Source organism: Uloborus diversus, chromosome 4 (assembly GCF_026930045.1).
Source record: "Uloborus diversus isolate 005 chromosome 4, Udiv.v.3.1, whole genome shotgun sequence".
NCBI lineage: Eukaryota > Metazoa > Arthropoda > Arachnida > Araneae > Uloboridae > Uloborus > Uloborus diversus.
The window spans coordinates 29,070,579-29,090,760 of NC_072734.1; the positions used below are offsets into that span (position 1 = coordinate 29,070,579).

General features: G+C 30.0%; 1 protein-coding gene across 1 annotated transcript in view; it reads right to left on the reverse strand.

Moving 5' to 3' along the window:
• Positions 1-197: 197 nt before the first annotated feature.
• LOC129219986 (importin-11-like) overlaps positions 198-20,182 on the reverse strand; it is a 45,154-nt gene continuing 25,169 nt past the window's right edge. The window contains 10 exon segments of the mRNA XM_054854309.1: positions 198-426; positions 1,795-1,900; positions 3,173-3,257; positions 3,259-3,309; positions 4,820-4,860; positions 5,951-6,080; positions 6,082-6,108; positions 12,610-12,716; positions 16,436-16,535; positions 19,405-19,475. Coding sequence (XP_054710284.1) covers positions 198-426; positions 1,795-1,900; positions 3,173-3,257; positions 3,259-3,309; positions 4,820-4,860; positions 5,951-6,080; positions 6,082-6,108; positions 12,610-12,716; positions 16,436-16,535; positions 19,405-19,475 — 947 coding nt within the window.

A 20,182-nucleotide genomic window follows, 5' to 3' on the forward strand; every position in this document is an offset into this window, starting at 1 on the left:
CCTGGACTCTAAGTAATTTTGTACAAAATTTCAAGGCTGTAGGTGCTATGGGGTCTCCTGGACGCAGGCCCACTACAGGTGCAACACCCTTTATTAAACATTACGAATATCGACTTTTCTTGCAAATAACTTGCATATGATTGACATAAAAGAAAAGGTCGACAAGTAAGGAGTATCAGTTTTGACAATATAAAACTTCACACATCATGCAGATTCAAGTTATATGTTATAATAAGTGATACATAAATAACAAAAAGGATATCAACTTTGAGAGCATTAGCAGCAGCCAAGCGGACTACAAGATTCTCTTCATTATTTAACAGCTGAATTATTATCTCATAGAGAAGAGGTCTCATTTCTGGAGACATTTTCACTCCTACCCATTGACCTATCAGCCATATGACTCTTCTTCTTATAATATAGTAACTGAAAAAAAAAGTTTATTTTATAAAAAATAAATCTGAGTTTATATGATTAACATGGTTCCCCCACAATAAAAAAGGTAGATATACATATTTTTAGATTTTACAATTTCAGCAAAAATAGGTATTTCAGATGTTTATTTATGCCTATGGACAGAAAAAGATTTCAAATTTTAACGTATGAGCAGAAAAATGTCATATAAAAAATAGGGGGAAAGGAGAACATTTTCTTTTTTTTTACAACAAATTGTTAATAACAAAAATCACAGAATTTTTAGAGGCAAAGATCGCACAAATTTAGAGAGCACAAAAAAAAAAAAAAAAATCAGCTGTAGTTTCTGGAATTGGTATGCATACCCCCCCCCCCCCCCCCCCCCCCCCCCGTTTTAAAGCTTCATGACTTTTAAGACTCTCTTGCAAATATTAACAACAAAATTAGAGGGGGGGGGGGGGGGGCTGAGCAAAATTTGTAACATTAATTTTTTTCTTTATTGTAGCAGAGTTGTACAAGGATTTAACTTGTAAAAACTATGACTTTTTTTTATTAAATCAGGTTTAGCTTCTTAAAAAAGAGTTATGCTTCCATAGACTTAACACTATACCAGTGGACTCAGCAAAATTTTCTTAAGAAAAAGTGAAATTTTCTTAAACTATGAAGAAGCTTGATCCCCTTTACCCCCCATAAAAGCAAGCTCTTCAAATAGGCAAACAAAAATCATTGAAATCATTACAAAAACATTATATAACTTTTTTTTTCAAATAATTTTAAAGTTTTTGAATGTGTTAGCCCAAAATTTTTGGGTCATAAACACCCCATATCAACCAAGTAAATCCGTTTTTTTTTTTTTTTTTTTTTTTTTTTTTTTTTTTAATGAAGGCTCACTATAAACAAGTTTGACCTTATAGTGGAAAACTTTTCAAAGGACTTTCTACAAAGATGACATCAGAATTTAATTGTTATTACTACTACTAATTAATTTTTACTGCTGCTAATAGTTCAAAACTTCATTGATAAATCTGCATTGTTAATGCTAGGAAAAAAAATTAAATCTTTTCTTATGATTATAATGTTTAAGGCCTTCATGAAACATGTATAATACATTCTAATTATTTTAAAAGCTCAAAGAAATGTAAAAAAAACACAAATAGCAACAAGATTTGCATGCATATGTTTTGAAGTTGTAAGAAACTCGATTTTTAATGCAAAAAAGAAAAAAAGGAATGAAATTATTTATCAAAGGTTTTTTTTTATAGAATGATTTACAGTTCTTTCTTAATATTTCTGCACTGAAATATCATGGTTTAAAATCATATGAAAAAGCATATCTAGGGATTTTTGATAATAAATTATGAAAACTATTCAAATATTTACCCCGTATCAGGAACTTTTAATTCAGGTATAAGGACATTGGTAAACCAGTTATCAAAATCTACTTCATCATACAGATCAAAAGCAGCTAGTCCAACAGCATTATAAACTATAGAAAAAAGATTAAAAAGTGAACAAATACGTAAAACTACGGACTACACAGAATTCAGATTTCTTTAAATTACAATAAAAGTAGGAAAAAAAAGATGCACGTTAAGGCACATGTATTCGCTAATACAGTGGTTAGACGTAGGCCTCTAACGTCCAAAGACACAAGTTGAAATCTGGTTCCAGTCGGTGGATTTTCAGGATGCAGGAAATCAACATATTGTAAGATTATGCATACATAGAAACCTCAAGCACTCGTTTGGCTTTGAGTACTCTGGGCAAAACTGAAATTCCAAGTGCAGTAATGTATCGAAGACAGCTCAGGTGCCTCCCTCAGAAGGAGAAACTCAGGTCTTGATCTCTAATATTGCTGTAACAATCGTTGTTTTGATAAACAAGCAGATTAAGTGTTTATTGTAACAAATTGTCTAACTTACATAAAGATGTCAGATGGGAGTTTTTACCTATCTAAAGCACAAATGCGAGCCATTTACTCAAAGAAGTTCTTTAGAAAGATAGCCTTCCCCCTACTTATTCTGTCCCCAATTTGGGGTTAACAAATTAATTTAATATTAGTTATCAAATTAATATTTAACTTTATTACTTTTTTAAAAGGAAAATTGGTAATCTGATCTTTTTTTGATTTTATAAAGAAAAGCGGGTACTCATACCGGCTTTTGCCCATAGTAGAAAATTAAAAGGTCATTTGGTTTGCCTGTATATTTACAAATAATGGATGATGAATTTCTCGTCCAATATGGCTATGTTACTTTGCTCTCCCACGTTATGATAATTTACTCATCCATGTTGTGATAATTTGCTCGTCCATGTAATGATAATTTGCTCATTAAATGTTCTTAAAATTGAAATAGAAAAAGAACAAAACCAAATTTTCAAAAAATCGCTTCGAAGTGCTCACCCCTATGCTACGAACTAATTTTGTGCCAAATTTCATGAAAATCAGTCGAATGGTCTAGGCGCTATACGCATAACACATCTAGAGACACAGACGTCCAGAGAGACAGATATCCAGAGATCCTGACTTTTTCAGCTTTATTATTAGTAAAGATGGTCCTAATATATATAAATAAAACAGAATATATTTGTATATATGTGTCTATGTTTCCTATACCAATACCATTTCCAAAAATTATCAATTAAATTTTGTCCAGCACAATATAGCTTGATGAGGATCTTGAGTACTTAAACACATGACACAATTACAGGGCAATATAAAAAAATAACTTAGTCCAGTAAATTTTAAAGTTCTTACCAGCTTCTTTTTTCAAAATGCTCAAAAAATCTCTTGCACTATTGCATTGAATGCCTTTTATCATTTCCACAATGAGAGGCGTTAACCAAATCTCGGAATTCATGAAATAAGGACAAGAATAACACTTCTGTACATGGCTGAAACAAAAGCAAAGTTGGAAAGCAATTAAGTTTTAAAACTGCAAAAATATATAGAAAAATCCACAAGAATAGAGATTGTATATTTATTTACAATATGTGTTGCGAATAAATACAAGCTCAATATTCTTGTGGACATCTTTTACATTCTATTTTTTCTTTATAAAAAAGTTTCTCAAAGAAGGGGGGAAAACTTTAAACACAAAATTGACTAATTGACAGGGTTTCCGCAACGGTTGCATTTTTCGCAAAATGTGAAAATACTATTCAAATTGCGAAAATGGAACAATGGAACAAAGCATTTTTCGCTTTTTTGCTCTAATATAATAAGAAAAAGAAGGGGAAGAAAAGGTACACAATCCGAGAGAGGAAGCAAGCATGGCGATATTGAACTTAATCTTATTTATAAATCTTAGCTAACATGTATAAACTGCTATTACGTTCAACAATATTTCATCTTAATGGGCATTATGTCCCCTTCAATAAATGCATTATTGAGATTGAAAAAAAATAAAAATAAAAATAAAAAAAAAATTATCCCTCAATACTAAGTATATTTCGTTTCAAATTTTTAAAAAAGTATTACCTATTGTGCATTTATTTCTTCAATGATGTTAAGGTTGACTTTTAGCATTTTGCAAAGGATTTTTCCCAATTTCTTCTTTTTTGCTAAGAATTTTTAAACTCAACTTAAACCCTGCTAATTGATTAAACAATCATACATCTTATTATGAATAACACCTTGGGTGTTGCAGATAGTGGGCACATTATTAAATATTCTAATAGTTTAATATCTTCTAGCATTAGTGACCATTTGGCAATTCTTAACAAATTTGGTACTAAAAAATGTCAGAATTTTATAAGAATCAAGTTTTAAACTTGCCAACTTTGTAAGTTCACTAAAAATGTAAAAAATTGCTTGATTTCTAAAAGTTATTTGAACATCATATTTTATATTAGATTTTTTCCCCACCAAAAGAAGTTCTTTGGTGCGTTTGATGTCTGTGCAGTAAAAAGTAAAATTCCCAAAGTATTTTTTTTTTTTTTTTTGAATGAACGTTTTAAAATTAATTTATCAAAAATATGGGCCTACAATGCAAAAGTTAGGCGAAAGCTACATGTGTTTCTAATGACAAATCCAGGGAAAAGGTCTCCTCATATTCCTGCCAAGATTTTGTCCCAAATTCAAAAATTTCAGGATTATTATTCAATTATACTAACACAGAAAATCGTTGTCAAATTATGTGTCTCTGGGTCTAATGTTTTCAGGTATGAATGTCAAAAACAAACATTTTACTTTACTATAAAAATAAATACATAATCAATAAAACAGTTACTACAAAAATCAAAGTACAACAAAAAGATTGCAACAAAACCTAAATACACAGGATATTTTTTCAAAAAAACTTATATAGTTTTGATGTAACATACCTATTTTTAGTTTTGTATGTCAGCGGGCTACTTCTTAATCAAAAATAAAAATATTAATTTAATAAAATTATAACTTTACTCTTAAACTAAACTTCCATGATTCTCCACCTTCATCAGATGCTGTTAAAAAGAATAATTGAATATTTGCCTCAACACATCTCATTTTTCATTCCCTAATCAAACTGAAGTAATATTACAGTAACCATTTGTTATACTGCTCATTTGAATACATTGCACTTTTCCTATCTGTATCCCAAACAAAAATATTTCTAAAAAAAAAAAAAAGTTGCTTCACATTTGACATCACAGAAAAAAGTTATATTTGTTAAAAATATAAATAAAACAATAGATACATTTAACTTTATTACATTTTTTTTGAAAGAAAAATTGGTAATCTGATCTCTTTTTGTTTTTATTAAGAAAATGGTTTTAATAATGAGGATAAACTAATCTTTCTGTAAGTGCACAGGTCATTAGTTTTCACATCAATTGAATCTTTACTTTTTATGACCTTGGATACATTGTGCTTTTCTGTTGTCTCCCAAGAAGAGCAATATAACAAAAGATTACAGCAGTAAAATTCAAAAAAAAAAAAAAAAAAAACATAATTTCCCTATATATAAATGATACATATAGTACTTTCAATAGGAATTAATTTATCTAAAAATAGCACATGAATTAGATAAATGAGCCCTCTTTGCCTTCCTTTGAAAAATTGCTGCTATTTTGCCAACATAACACAATAGAAAACAAATAAATAGAAAGAGGAGCCAGCCCCTTTTATTATTCCAAGAAAGAAGGTTGGAGTGTAAAGGTTTTACGAAAGGTTTTCAAGCAGATAAAATGCTTTTATCAAACGATTTCATTTCACTTTTCTGCACCAAGTAAAAGAGCATGTAAACAAAGCAAGCAAAGTAGAAATAAATTGTTAGAAAACCAATTCAAAAGCAAAAAAAAAAAAAAGTATTTTGTAATTACCTCACCCCCCCCCCCCTATTTCACAAGGTTAATACTTAACTTTTAAAATCAAAAGTAAATCCTTTTAAGCATGTTTAAAGAAAAAATAAATACACACATAGAGCATATATATATTTGCAAGTATTTAACAGAACATTTAATGCAGTAATATTATGATTGATACTAAAGTATTGCATAGTTGTTTTGAAAAAAAAAAAATAGCTTATACAATACGGATAATAATAGTTATTACCAAATTCTTCTGGGCTGCTCTCCCAACTTGCAATATCATCTTCCGACAGTAAAAAATACCTTGCTAAGAGTTGTTGACAGATTTCGGTAAGAACAGGATAGGTAAAAAACTCCATTTTAATTTTATGGGCTTTCCAATGTTAAAGGATTTTTTTGTATCTAAAAAAAAAAAGAATGAACAAGTAAATAAAATAAAATAAACAAATAACTAAAAATAATATGCAAATATACATACATAGACAGGTAGATATAACACTTTTAAAGCATAACAATTTTCTCAGCATAAAACCTGCATTTACTTCTTAATTTAGAGAAAAGTCTTAAACAATGCTTGCAACTGATTTTCAATCAGGGAAAGAAAAAAAAAATGGGGGGGGGGGGGGCAGAAGTTGGCAAAAAATAAAAAAGAGGACCTCAATCTGAATTTTTAGGAGTAAAAATATTATCCTGGTAAAACATAGTAAGTAACCGTGGTACAATATGGCAGTTTTTTGTACTTTATATAAGGAAATAGAAACACAGAAATAACATTTTCATTGCTTGGAAATTTAGATGAATAAATAGCAAAATTTGCAAAACCTAAAAATACATCGCTATTTTAATCACAAAACCAGAGGTGGCTATTAAAATAATCTGAAGCAGCAGAGATCCAATTTAATTCCAGCATTTTAAAACATGGAGAATTTTCTACATTAAATTGAAAACTATACACAGTCAGCGTTTATTATTAGAATAACGGTCTCCCTAACAAAATCAGTCTCTATATAACACATGTAGAATTCTTTGTATTTATTTTTAGTCATATTTAAAAACACTCTAATGCAGAGTTTCCCAGACTGTGGTCTGCGAACCCCCGGGGGTATGTGAGTCCATGCCAGGGGGTCCGTGGCGCTATCCAGTTAAAACTTTAAATATAACTGAGATTGAAGGAAGAGTAACGATATTTTAGTTCATACAGAAAATACATTTTTGTGGGATAAAAAAGTTCTTGTTTAAGTACATGCAGAACTCAGACCCCCCCCCCCCCTCTCCCTCGGAACTCTTGGAAGATAACACACTAACACATTAATTTTGTGTACTTGACGAAGTTCATATTGTTAAAAAATTATATTAAGCAAAATGCTAATATTGAGGCACATTTTCACAGCTGGAATATTATACTTCAAATAAAACGATATAGACCAGAGTGTGGTGGCTCCCTATAATTGAAGCAAACTGAAGCATGCAGCATTGTGAGGGCTACGCAGATCCTAAAAACAGCATTATGACGCTGCCAGGGTAGGTTTGCTCAAATTATAGTTAATAATTAAAATCCTAATACAGCATAAAAATACAACTCATATGAAAAATTAACACACTTAAACTAGGCTAACAGTGTTTTGTTCACTAACTTCAAAAAAAAATTTTTATTAGTAAACTTGTAGAAATTTGGTGATAACATTTTTGTTCCTAATTGAATTTCAAATAGAATTTTACTTCCATAACGCAAAATGCAACATTGAACAAATAAATTTAAAGGGGAAAAAAACATAAAAATATGTTAGAAAAAAAAGATATTTAACTGTGTAAAATCATTTTTTTTTTTGCTCTGCGGTGGGGGGTCATAATTTTCCGGAGGGGGTCCCCGGAGGTCTGAAGTTTGGGAACCTCTGCTCTAATGGGTCAGTCCGTAGCAACTGACGTTACAATTTGACTCGATTTTTAACTTATAAATTCAGCAGTCTTGAAAATTAAATTTTGTTTCTTCTGAAATTGATCTATCATGGTATGGTACATTATTACTCCCACACTTGTTTTCAGACTTGAGGATTTTTTTTTTATATATATATTAAGGAAATTAAGGGGAAAAAAACATGACTAATGTTACACAGAAGAGACACATTGAGAAAAGTGACATATATAGTTTGAAATTCCCTTGAAACTAATAACAAAATCTAAACAGATTTCGCCCCCTTAAAATAGAGATTTTAGATTTGATAAAAACACTTTGTTTTATTGAAAAAACTTAAAAATTGAAAGCATAAAAATTATTTGATACCCATGAATGATGATACGAAGATTTTGCGACTGATGTTACATTTACAACAAATTGCTGCAATTATAAATTATTTCTCCTTAAAAATAAAACTAGCATATATTTTGTTCAAAATTATGTAAATGTATTTAAATTATAAGAAAAGTACTTTTTTTTTAAAGTTTTCAAACCAAATTTTTAATGCATTTCATGAAATAAAAAGTTTTCTTGCATTTACTATATATAGTGCGCTAAATATTTTATTACTTTCTCATGTGAATAATAAATTTCATTCATATTGTGAGGCTATTTCCAATGTTTTTCTGCGTAAATTTCGACAATTAATAAATACTCCCAGTTTTCAATTTCCACTTCTACGTGACACAACTATTTGTCATTCTTCAAAAACCCCTTCTCCAGTTGCAGCCAACAATTTTGGAACATGTTCATCTGGAAGTGATTCCTTTCTTTACTGTAAACGAGCTGATGTGTGCATCACATGACTTTCTTTTAAGCCAATTTAATGACAATAGCCTCTTGGAGTAAGAAAGGAAACACTAAATATTTTCACCCCTTGTTTTTTGTGAACCAAAGCAAAAAAAAAAAAACGTTTTACACAGATTTATTTCCCCATTATTGACAATTTTAATGTGATTCAGTTGTTAACTCTTTAAATGTCACAAAATTGGCCAAATTAAAACCAGATTAAAAATTAAAAAAAAAAAAATATCGCCAAGTTTTTTGCCAAGTTGGCGACAAGACTTGGAGGTCAAAAGCTTGGCGATATATCGCCAAGTGTTTGACAAATTATAACACCACTAGAGTTAGCATTGAAATTAACAATGATTTCCCCCAAAAAGGTGTAAAAGACCCCTTAGGAACATCTGAATGCAACCAAAAGGGGGAGGTACACAACTAGACCCTACTAGGAGTCTACGTACCAAATTTAAACTTTCTAGGACATTCCGTTCTTGAGTTATGCGACATACATACACACATACATACAGACGTCACGAGAAAACTAGTTGTAATTAACTCGGGGATCGTCAAAATGGATATTTAGGGTGTCTGTGTGTTCCTAGGTATATCCTTTTGTGGTCGAGTCAAAAAAAAAAAAAAAAAAACTCAACATTCATTCAGGGGTGAACAAAATGGAAATTAAGGTCGATTTTTGAATGAAATTTTTTTCGCGAATACAATACTTCCTTTTTTGTAAAAAGAAGTAAAAAGGGTTGCTGCTAAACACCTGCTACAGCTTCTGAATTAGAAAAAGTATTACTCAAATATAACTCTTTATAACATGACTGCAAGTCGGATGTGATAGCTCTGAAATTTACATGAAGCTGTGACATTTAGAAATATTTCTGTATCAATGATGTAGCATTTTTATTAAAATGTAATACATGGAGAACTAGGAGTATCCGTTTGCCTAATTTCATGTAAAAAAAATTTTTTCAGCTGCTATTTTCTTTTGTGAAGATATGTCAAGGAGCACTTTGAATGACTAACACCTTTTACCAAGGTTTCATTATTTTAAAGAGGGGCAATGCAGCTGCTAATTGAAACCTGCTACTTCAATACTTTAAATATTTTTTACTCTTATTCTACTTCTTCACCTAATTTCTCTTTTAAGATTTATTCTGAACTAACTTTGGTAATTATGCTAAGTTTTTAAAAATTGTTTTATTTACTTTTTTCCTCTACTCTTTTTAGCTTCTAAAAGGCTTTGCCGATATATATCCGATATTTATTTTGAAACTATATTTTCAACATCTGTTTTTTCAACTACAGTATTTTTAATAAATTATTTATTTATTATTAAAAATAAACAAAAAGTTATGTACTTTGTTTTTATTATTAATACATCATTAAATAATATAACAAAGTAATATAATCCTTTTTAAAAAAATGTTTTATTCATAAAATTATTAGTAATGTAACAATTTTAATCCAATGCATATTTTTTTATTTCTGAATGATATAACTTTTTAAAACTAGATAACAGAAGAAAAATGAGTGAAACAGCTAATGCTAAATTAACTCCATTAAAATTGATAAAAATGTTAAATGAAATATTAGATATAAATAAAGAAAGAAACCTTACTTTTAAGTCTCAATATTGTAATGACAATATAAGAAAAGAAAGAGTGATTTGAGGATGCATTTACTATTTTAAAGACTTTAATCTGTACCGATTGAAAATATCGGACACATATCAAAATATCAAATATGTTTCAAAATATCCGATATATATCAGAATAAATATCAGATATTTTCGATATTTCCAAAAAATATCATGATATTTTTGAACCACGGCTTCTATTTTGTTTTATTTTTTGTAATCTTTATTTTGTCCTTTAATTTTTTTAATTTATCTCGCCTCCTTTTTTGTCTTTTTGCAGCAGTCAATGCCATTTGTGCAATTTGTTTAAGGTATATTTACGAAAAAAGAAAAGTAACTGATGTTACATATTTTAAATAGGTTCTAAATACTTTAAATCAACTGTTTCTAAATATTTAAAAGATTAATATTAAAGATATCATCATAAAGGAGGGGAATATGACTTTTTATAAACTTGGGTTTGTTTTTGTTTAAGCAATACGAACCTTTATACAATTTTGGGACTGATGTTACATTAATTTGAGGTTTAGTTTTTAAAAAAAAGTGTTACAAGACAATTATAACAGTTTAAAGTTTCTTTGTTGGTCTAAACTCTTCCTACGTCAGCTAAATTTCAATTAAAAATAAGATTGTAGACAGACCAATTAATTTCTTAAGTGAAAAAAAAAAGATTAACTTTTAGAACCGCTAATACAAGGACACATGGGTATTAAGTAGTATTGTCAAAATTTGCCTCTAAAACTCACAAAAAATGTGTTTATAACCTTTTTTTTTGCATAGTTTTATAAAAATACATTTTTTTTTTATCTCATGTGAACGTGTGTGATGTCTCTGGTTTCATGGAATTGCCCTTATACAAGTCCTCTTGAGGCATGACTTGAAAAAACGAGCTGATGTGTGCCTCACATGATTTCTTTTTACTCCAATTTAATGTCATCTTCCCATTATTGGTAATTTTAATGTGATTCAATAGTTTACTATCACCAACAGTGGCCAAATTGAAACAAGATTTAAAAAAAAAAATATTGCTAATTTTGTTGCCAAGTTGGCGACAAAACTGGCGATATATCACCAAGTGTCTGCCAAAGTGCAACACCACTTGAGTTAACATCGAAATTAACAATGATTTCCCCCCAAAAAAGGGCAAAAGATCCCCTTAGAAACACCCGAATGCAACCAAAAGGGGAGGTGCACAATTAGACCCCACTAGGAGTCCCCCCCCCCAATGTACCCAATTTCAAATTTCTAGGACATACAGTTCTTGAGTTATGCAACATACCTACACATATACATACATACGTACAAACTGACGTCACAAGAAAACTCGTTGTAACTAACTCGGGAATTATCAAAATGGATATTTCGCGTGTCCATATCTTCTTAGGCACTTATCCATGTGGGGTTGAGTCGAAACAAAAACTCAACATTCATTCGGGGCTGAGCAAAACGGAAATTAAGGTCAATTTTTGAGTGAGAATTTTTTCGCGAATACAATACTTCTTTTTTTGTAAAAGGAAGTAAATACTCAATTTTATAAAAGTTATGTCTCAATTTAAGAGAGAAAGAAGTAATTTAAAAAATAAATAAATAACTGCAATTACAAAATATTGTTTAATTTAATAAATTTTCAATGCACCAAACCATTGTATTTTGTTCTTTAATCTCAAATAATGATTGGCTCAACTGTACTATGAAAAATAACTTATAATTTTGAAATATTACACTAAAAATAACTGACAGAATCTATTTTTTAATATAGAGTTTGTTTCTGCTTTGGTTGAGAACTTTTTTTCAAAATATTAAGTTCCCCTCTTGTTTAGATATTATAGAAGCTCTCTGCTTTTTTGTTTTTATTTTTTTATTTACTTATTTATTTATTTATTTATTTGTCTTCTTCTAAAAACTTTTTCTTCATGTTTATCGTTCGTACACAGTTAGTTTTCATCAATTCTTTGACAATTTCATCATCAAATAACTCCTTTCAATAAAAATGTTTTACCTTTAGAAACATAAAATTGTTACATATTAATTTTTTTGAATATGCAGTCTTGAGAATTATAAATAGGTTGAAATTCAATTTGAATGTTACATTGAAATGAATGATTTAATTTAGTCTTTCTACTGATGTTAAAATATCATTGCATCTATAGAATAGCAAATGCAAAGTCATGAACTGGTCAATATAATGAAAATGTCGCAGTTATGGGAGGTTGTTCTTATGAATGTTGACTGTATGTATGTATTTTAAAAAATAGAAATTCCCTTTCTTGGTCATTACAAGCCTTATTGATATCATTGTAAGCATTAATTCGGTTTTCTATAAAAGAATTGAAATTAAGCATAGTAGCAAACAAATAGTTTTGGAAAAGAAAGGGATAATTAAGAATAGGGATTGTTTTTTAAGGAAGTCAGGAAAAAACTGATTAGAATTTTAAAAATCAGACTTTTAAGGATTTGAGATTAAAAATAAAAAAAGTTTTAAAGAGGGTGGGGGTGGGGGGACAGCTGTTAGATTTGCTTGAACATTTTTTTTCTTACCTTCCATAATTTTTGTTGGCTTATATTCCTGGCACAGAAGAATTCCTTTGATTAAATTCAAAAAATGCACAATAAGTTTTTCAAAAAGGCGATCTAAAACAAATTTAATTGATCCTAATTAATACTTCTGAAAAAAAAACATTTCAAAGCATTATTATGCAGATGATACAAAAAAGAAATATATGAATGAAATAAATCAACAGTGAAAATCTTTGTTCTGAGTGGCTTTACTTTGCATAAGAATAATATCTGTACCTGGGAAGTAGATGTTGATCGAAAAATCAAAAACGATATTCAAGCACCATCTTACTCAACTTTTTATAATCTATTCAAAGGTAGGAAGCACTAACATTTTCATTTAAAAAAAATCATTTCATAAGCTTACTAACAATCCAGTGATACAAAACATCACAAAAAAGACAAGCTTTAAATTCATTTATTGGCTAATTTTGTTTTTGTGACTCAGAGCTCTTCAACTCCCAGGGACAGATATGTCCATGGGTGAAACCATTTTATGATCAAAAGTTGAAGGCAACATAAGTTTTCAGTGACCAATTTCAATTTCTTCTCCTACATTAGTTTTCCATTCAACTCCTCATGTACTTTTTTCATTTCTAAAACCTTTAACTTTTTGGTCAAAAAAAAAAAAAAAAAAAAAGAAAAATGGGTAATTTTCTTTTTTTGCAGGTAACATAGCAGTTGTTCTCAAATCAAAAAAAAAAAAAAAAAAAGAAAAACTATAAAGTATTGCATCTTAGCACTCACAGTATTTCTTACCATACACAGAGGAAAGGACTAGAGATGGAAAAAAGCTTCGGCCTGAAACAAAATTTGTTGTGATTTTTTATTTTTCACAATTATTATTGTACTAGAAAGTCGCCCGTCAAGGTATGACGGGTGAAAATTGCTTCTCTTCCATATCTGAACGAAGCCATTGCCTGTTTGATGATATTTTGATAGTTGAAATTTTAATCCTAACTCCAATGGATTAACCCTAAACTCCAGTAGATAGCGTTCATAGTTGACCACTTTTTCGTTTCTTCATTCCCCTGAAATGAATTTTACCAGTAAAACAGGTAAGTTACCAGATCGAGTTCAGCCTTGACACAATAAAGCCCTTCTCTGCATGTTAAACATTACCAAAACACATTATCAAACTATCATGCCATGGTGCAAGCTTCATTGTTGAAACACCCGAGTTACTTAATCATCAGTTATTATGTATATGAAAATAAGTTATTGTCTTTTAAATTCAAAATCATACCTTATGATAAATCATAACAGAAATGTATATTTAATTTTAATACTTGTGTGTATTGACCCCTTGGAGCCAGAATTCATACAACAATTAATTAAAAAAAATTTATTAACAATGTATTTTATGGAAAGTTGCATTACATTATATTTATTTTATGATTTTATTAAGCTAAAGTTTCAAAATGAAGCTACATAAATATACTGCATTGTTTTTTGACGTTGCTGTTTCTTATTCGAAATAGTGATGTTAATATACATAAACAAGAGCGGATATGCGACTAATGGACAACCTTAAGTAATTTGTTTTAAAACTATATTTCATTTAATAGTTATAAGTACAATATTTCAGTTTTATAAATAGATGCAATAATCTATCAACACATTTTAACTTGTGACATTGTTAAATTCTTCTCTAAAAATAAATACTAAATGATAGACAAGTAAGCATGATATTAATTTTACAAAGTCATAAAAAATTGAAACATTTTGCATTAAGAATGTTTAGATATTTACATTGATATTAACACATAATCTAAATTGTAGGTACTTTATTACTGGATAATTCTATGATTTAATATTTGTTCATATTTTAGATATGCTTCATTTAAATTTAAATAAAAGGGGGGTGACCCATTACCCCTTACTATGGGGTAAGTGGGACACAAATGCAATTGTTTAAAAAAATAATGGTTAAGAATATTTAAAGCATTATTTTAGAAAATAATGATGAACATTTGTTTATTAATAATGTCCAAGATAAAATAAGACAATAAGTTAAACTTTTTATGTTTCGAATCTTTTGTATAATGTTTCAAAAACGAACTATTCTCAAAAGGGGTCCCACTTACTCCAACCAAACCTATTGCTTATTTTGATGAAAAATTAGAAACATGTGCTTTTCTAGGGCAAAGCAAAAGTAAAATCTGAACTGGTGATATGTATTAATTAAAAAAAAACATAGTAAGCTGAAAATGTTGGAAAAACTGAAAGTAGTCAAGCATAGAGATAATTACATGATGTTGTACGCAATTATTATGCATTTACTGCTAAAACTGATCATATAGAGCAGCAGAAGTTTTGGTATTTGTCACTTCTGCCAAATTGCGCCTTGTGCCATCTCTAGAATGAGCGGCCTAGAAGTGATACTGTAGGTGAGTTATGCCAAAGTAATCAGTTGAAAATGAAGCAGATAGGCATGGGAGAGCCAAATGTTCAAGCCAGTAAAAGAACTTAGAAAGAACTAAGATTAAAAGATTAAGAAGTAAAAGAACTAAGATTACCAAACTCTGTTAATTTACAAACTGAATTACATAATACTGTTTTCAAAATACAACTGAAGTGCATGAATTTGGTCATATATTTTAATTCAAAAGAGTTGTATGTTATATTGAAATGTTATTTTTAACAGAAAAATACATTTGTGATAATGATAAATTTGGACTGCAATATCTGAATTTCGAATTAATCGAAAATCCGAATTAATTGATTTAGACGAAATTTAGTGTTTGAAAAGCTCCATTTTGAAAAATTACAATATGATAGAAATTACAAAAGCTGTTCCGAGGTTGGAATTTTTTGTACTGAAAATAATACAATATAGCCTTTCTTGAATCAGCTTTATCTTTTGTTTTCAGAATGCTGAGAATTAAAAAAAAAAAAAAAAACAAAAAAACTATAATTTCCAGTTTTAGAAACTGAATAAAAATAGCACAGATAGTTGATCATGTAAAAATGCTGTTTAAACAGCGCCATTACAGCTAAATCTCAAGTTATAGTTATAATAACTTTTCTTCTGATAATTGTGTCTTGACACAATTGAAGCAGGGTTTGATTTTTTAAATCTTCAAAAATTTGTAGTTATTAATTATTTTACATTTATAAACATAGTATATTTCATACAATAGATGAATCCATTTAGCTTACTTTAAAATTAAGAAAAGTTCTCTAACCATTCATTAAATGTCTAAGATTTATAAATACGTTACAATGCTTAAATAGGATGTCATTTTGTTTTATGCTTTGCTCAAAGATAAGGTTTCCATCATCATGTACGTTTTTAGTGCAAAATAATATGTTGCACAATTACTTTTCTAAACTATATTAGTCATGGTGCATAAGAAACAGTGCAAATTTTTATTTTGTTCTGAACTGTTAATTTTGGAGTGAAAGCAACATTACAAGAGCGAAAATCTGTCCACACACAGAAAGAGGGAACTATGTAGTTTTGCCTGCTAAAGTTAAGAGTGTAAGTTAAATTTAAAGCAGCACAATCTAAAACTGAAAAATTAATTTATAAAAATAGTATTAACTAAATCAAATATTTTATTAAAAAAATCACTTGATTCAAAACAATTGATTTAAATTAATGATTTTTTTCAAAAAAATCCCTTGATTTAAATCAGAAATTTAATTATGATTTAAATCAAGTTGATTTAAATCAACAAACACTAAGTTGAACATCTAGTAAGTGTGTATCTCAAAGACACACTAGTTTTTTTATGATTAAAAAAAGTATCAGAATCTCAGAATTTTAAGGCTGAAAAAACACTGAATACCTTGCAAATCTTTATTGAAGCAAAAAGTAACACTGCATTCTAATGTTGGCCGTATAAATTGAACAAACGAGAAGGGCTGATATTCCAATACATCATGTAACTGAAAAAGGAGAACACATTATTTATGAGATAAAGCAGTGCTATAACGAAAATGCAACCATTAAAGTCTAAGTCATCAAAGATTAATCGTACGTATTTTTTTGTTATCATAACAAAGCCATAAATGTTGAGTTATAGTTAAGAATGGGGGCGCAGGGGCAAAATCCCCAGGGCCCAGGCGCCTACTCAAAAAGATTTTTTTTTCAGGGGATATGCTGCTAACTGAACTTCTCGGTGTTAGAAGAAAAGTAAAAACATCTCTCATTCAACATTTTAGCCCATTATTCAACATCTGCATGTTCACAGCATTAAGTGCTTGTAGACTTCCTTAAGGGGGTGCAGAGACGTTTCTATTGGGAAGGAAAACAACCAGTAGCGATACCATCGTGACAAACAGCGCATCCTCCTTTTACCTGGGCCCGGCACATGGTTGTTATGTGACGACACGCTGGGGGCTCCCAACCTGTGGGTCAGGACCCTAAAGCATCTCTTATGGGGTTAAATCACTATCCCTACAGTTAAAAATACATCTCTGCATAGTTAAAAAATACATAGGGAGAAAATAGCATCGTTTTAGAGTATTATCTGACCAGAGTACCTGACGCCACCTGTTTTCTAAGATTATCTTTCATTTTGGTCAAATTTCCTCAAACAAGTCCCGAATTCACATTTTTCTAACATCATCAAAAACTAAAATGGGCTAAAATTTCATTTTTTGGAACTTCAATATCGAATAACTTCTGTGAGAGATTCTCTAAACCACAGCCTTTTTCCTGAAAGATGTCTTGTAATTGTGTTTTTAGACCTTAATTTGGGAATATTCCAGGAAGCGTCCTGAAACCCATCCCGTCTCTTAACTTCATCAAAAATAGCCAAGGAAATGGGTTTTTAGTATTTTTCACACAAAGGAGTGGCTACTGTCTTCACATAATTAATCGTATAAAATTTCGTTTTTAGTGTTTAAATTTCAAAATTAAATTCCAGGTGAATGTTCTCCGAACATTTCTCCCTGTCATCAAAGATAATCTACTATTCTGTTTTAGGGACATTTTTTTTTTCATAAAAAGAACAAAAGGTAAAAAGTGACCGCAGTCATTACCTCCAAAGTTTTCGATCTCGCCAGTAGAGAGCTGTTTCTGAGTTGCCGAAAACACATGAGCATGTTCTCCTGCCGTCATCTTGGTTTTAGGGACTTCCAAAAAAATCCTTGTTAGTACCCCCAATCCTCTCTCCCTTCACATAAAAACTCATCTAAAATTTTGTTTTTGGATTTTCAATTCCAAAATAATTCCGGGGGAGAGTTTCTAAATCCAGAATTTTCCTCTAACGTTTACAAAGAGGGTTTATAATTGCGTTTTTAGAACCTCAAATTCAAAAAATTTCCGGTAAAAGGTTGCCCGAAGCTCTTTTGTTTCCAAAACTTCAACAAAGATAGTCTGAAACTGAGAATTGTTAGGATATTTCATTCCATTTTTGAAACATTTAGAGAGCATCCCTGATCCTTCTCCCTACCCATCTTTCCCTCTTATTAAAAATAGTCTAAAACATCATTTTTGGGACTTCAATTTTGAAAAATTTGAAAGGCAGAGGCTACAAGCTTTAAACTTTCATAAAATGTCCCTGAACTTTTCCCCCTCCTTTTGTTTGTGTAAACTGCAGTTTTAAAACTATAGTTTCAAACATTTTTTGGTGGAGCAGGACCTTTGCGAATGTGACACTTATGACTGTAGGTTCATATGGTTTTTTCTTTTTCCTCGCCTCCCCCCCCCCCCTCATTCAAACAAAAATCTGGACTCTCTCTTCCTTGGTATACATATGTTTGAAAAAAAAATTAAGTGGCTTCAAGAGCTTCCAAAGTGTGGAAAAGATTGTTTAACTTTATAGTGATTTTAAATTTAACCAGCTTTTTAAACATTTTTTACAAAGGAAAACTACCAAACACAATTCCATTTCTCCACTGTACACTGACTTGTCGTATGATGGGTGGGATTACTATGAAGCACATGCTGTAATACAGATGGCGCAATTGAGATTACTGAAATGTAAATAAGGGGTGCGTTCAGTCAATAGGATTTTTTTTTTCTTTTTATGGTTGGAGGGGGCCTGCAAGTCAGTATTTGACCTCGAAGCTCGGTCGGCGGCCCTGGGCGGGGGGGGGGGGGGGGTAATTAATAATATAGTGACTTTTAGAAGTTCAATTAATTTCAATCAGGGTAATAGTTTTTATAAAAATGCATTTCACAGATAAAATAAGATAAATTACAAACAGAAGTATATTTCACTCTGACTATTTGAAAATCCATGATTGAGTAGGTGGGAGTAAAGGCTACAACAGTCTGACTAGCTCCCACTACAATAGTAGTTATTATAAATAATATTGAACTTTTATACAAAATTTTCTTTTAGTGGTCTGAAATGACTCCTGTTTTTGACTTGGGGACAGAGTGAGAAGGTTTTGATTTTGAAAATATTAATGAAATATTATAGCAGTATAAAAATAATTTATTTACAAAAAACAAAATCCAGACTTTTCAACAATTGAAGGGTTTGGGGACAAGAATGTGATATACCACATGATGTGAATTTTTCAGTAGTCTAATTTCCAGCTTGTAGAAAATATTTGTAGAATTTTTCAAAGGTATTATACATTCCATATTCTGCAACACTAAAACCAGACATGATTTTCTCCAAATAAAATAATCCATTGTCATGTTTATTTCAATTTTAGATATGAGAAACAAAAAATTTGATCGAAAAGCCACTCCTTGTGGCTTGTCACATTTCTGCCCCGAGCCCTTCAATCCCTCGCATTAGAATACTTTTTTTTAAACATAAATCGAAAATGAACATTAAAAGATAGTTTAACTTACAACTTTTATCAATAAAACTAAATATTTTTCACAAATATCCAACAAATTTTCTTTGCCACGCAAGAAGACTCCTATAAAAAAAAATATCATTACATAGTTCTTTTTTAAAAAATGAAATTAATACAGTGGAATCCGTTTAATTGGACCATCAGTAAATCGAACCAGCAGCTTATGCAGATTAAATCTTAAAACAAATCCTATTACACAAGCCTAGTATTATTTGCTTATTGGGAGCAAAAATCTGTTTTGCTGGATCAAGGAACATGAGAAAAAAAAATGAAGAAAAATTAAAAATCGCCCACCTGAAGCGAGTTTTAAGTGGGTCAATGAATCTCATTGTTAGTGCAATAAAAATTAATAATGGTTTCTTAAGACTTTTAGTTTAAACTCGGCAATATTTAAAGGGGGGAAAATGCTTAACAAAACTCCCATTGCATTGAGATAGTTCCAGAAGAGATCAAAATTTCAATGAAAGTGCAAACTTTTTCAGTTCAGTTAGCATATTCAATAAGGTTTTATTTAAAAAAATTTAACTAAAAAATTCGTAATTTACATTTTGTTAGAATTTGAAATGACAGATTAGTTCTTGATTACACTTATATTTTTCACTCTCAAATTATTAGTTACTTCTGGTTATTGAATTGAATCAATACTGACTGGAAGGAAGGCGACTTACTTACTTCCTTCCCCCCTCCCCACGTCCTTGGTCCTAAAACCGTATTGGTCTGATAACGTTTTTGAATGAGTAAAAAAACATTCGATTTGGTTAAATTAATTT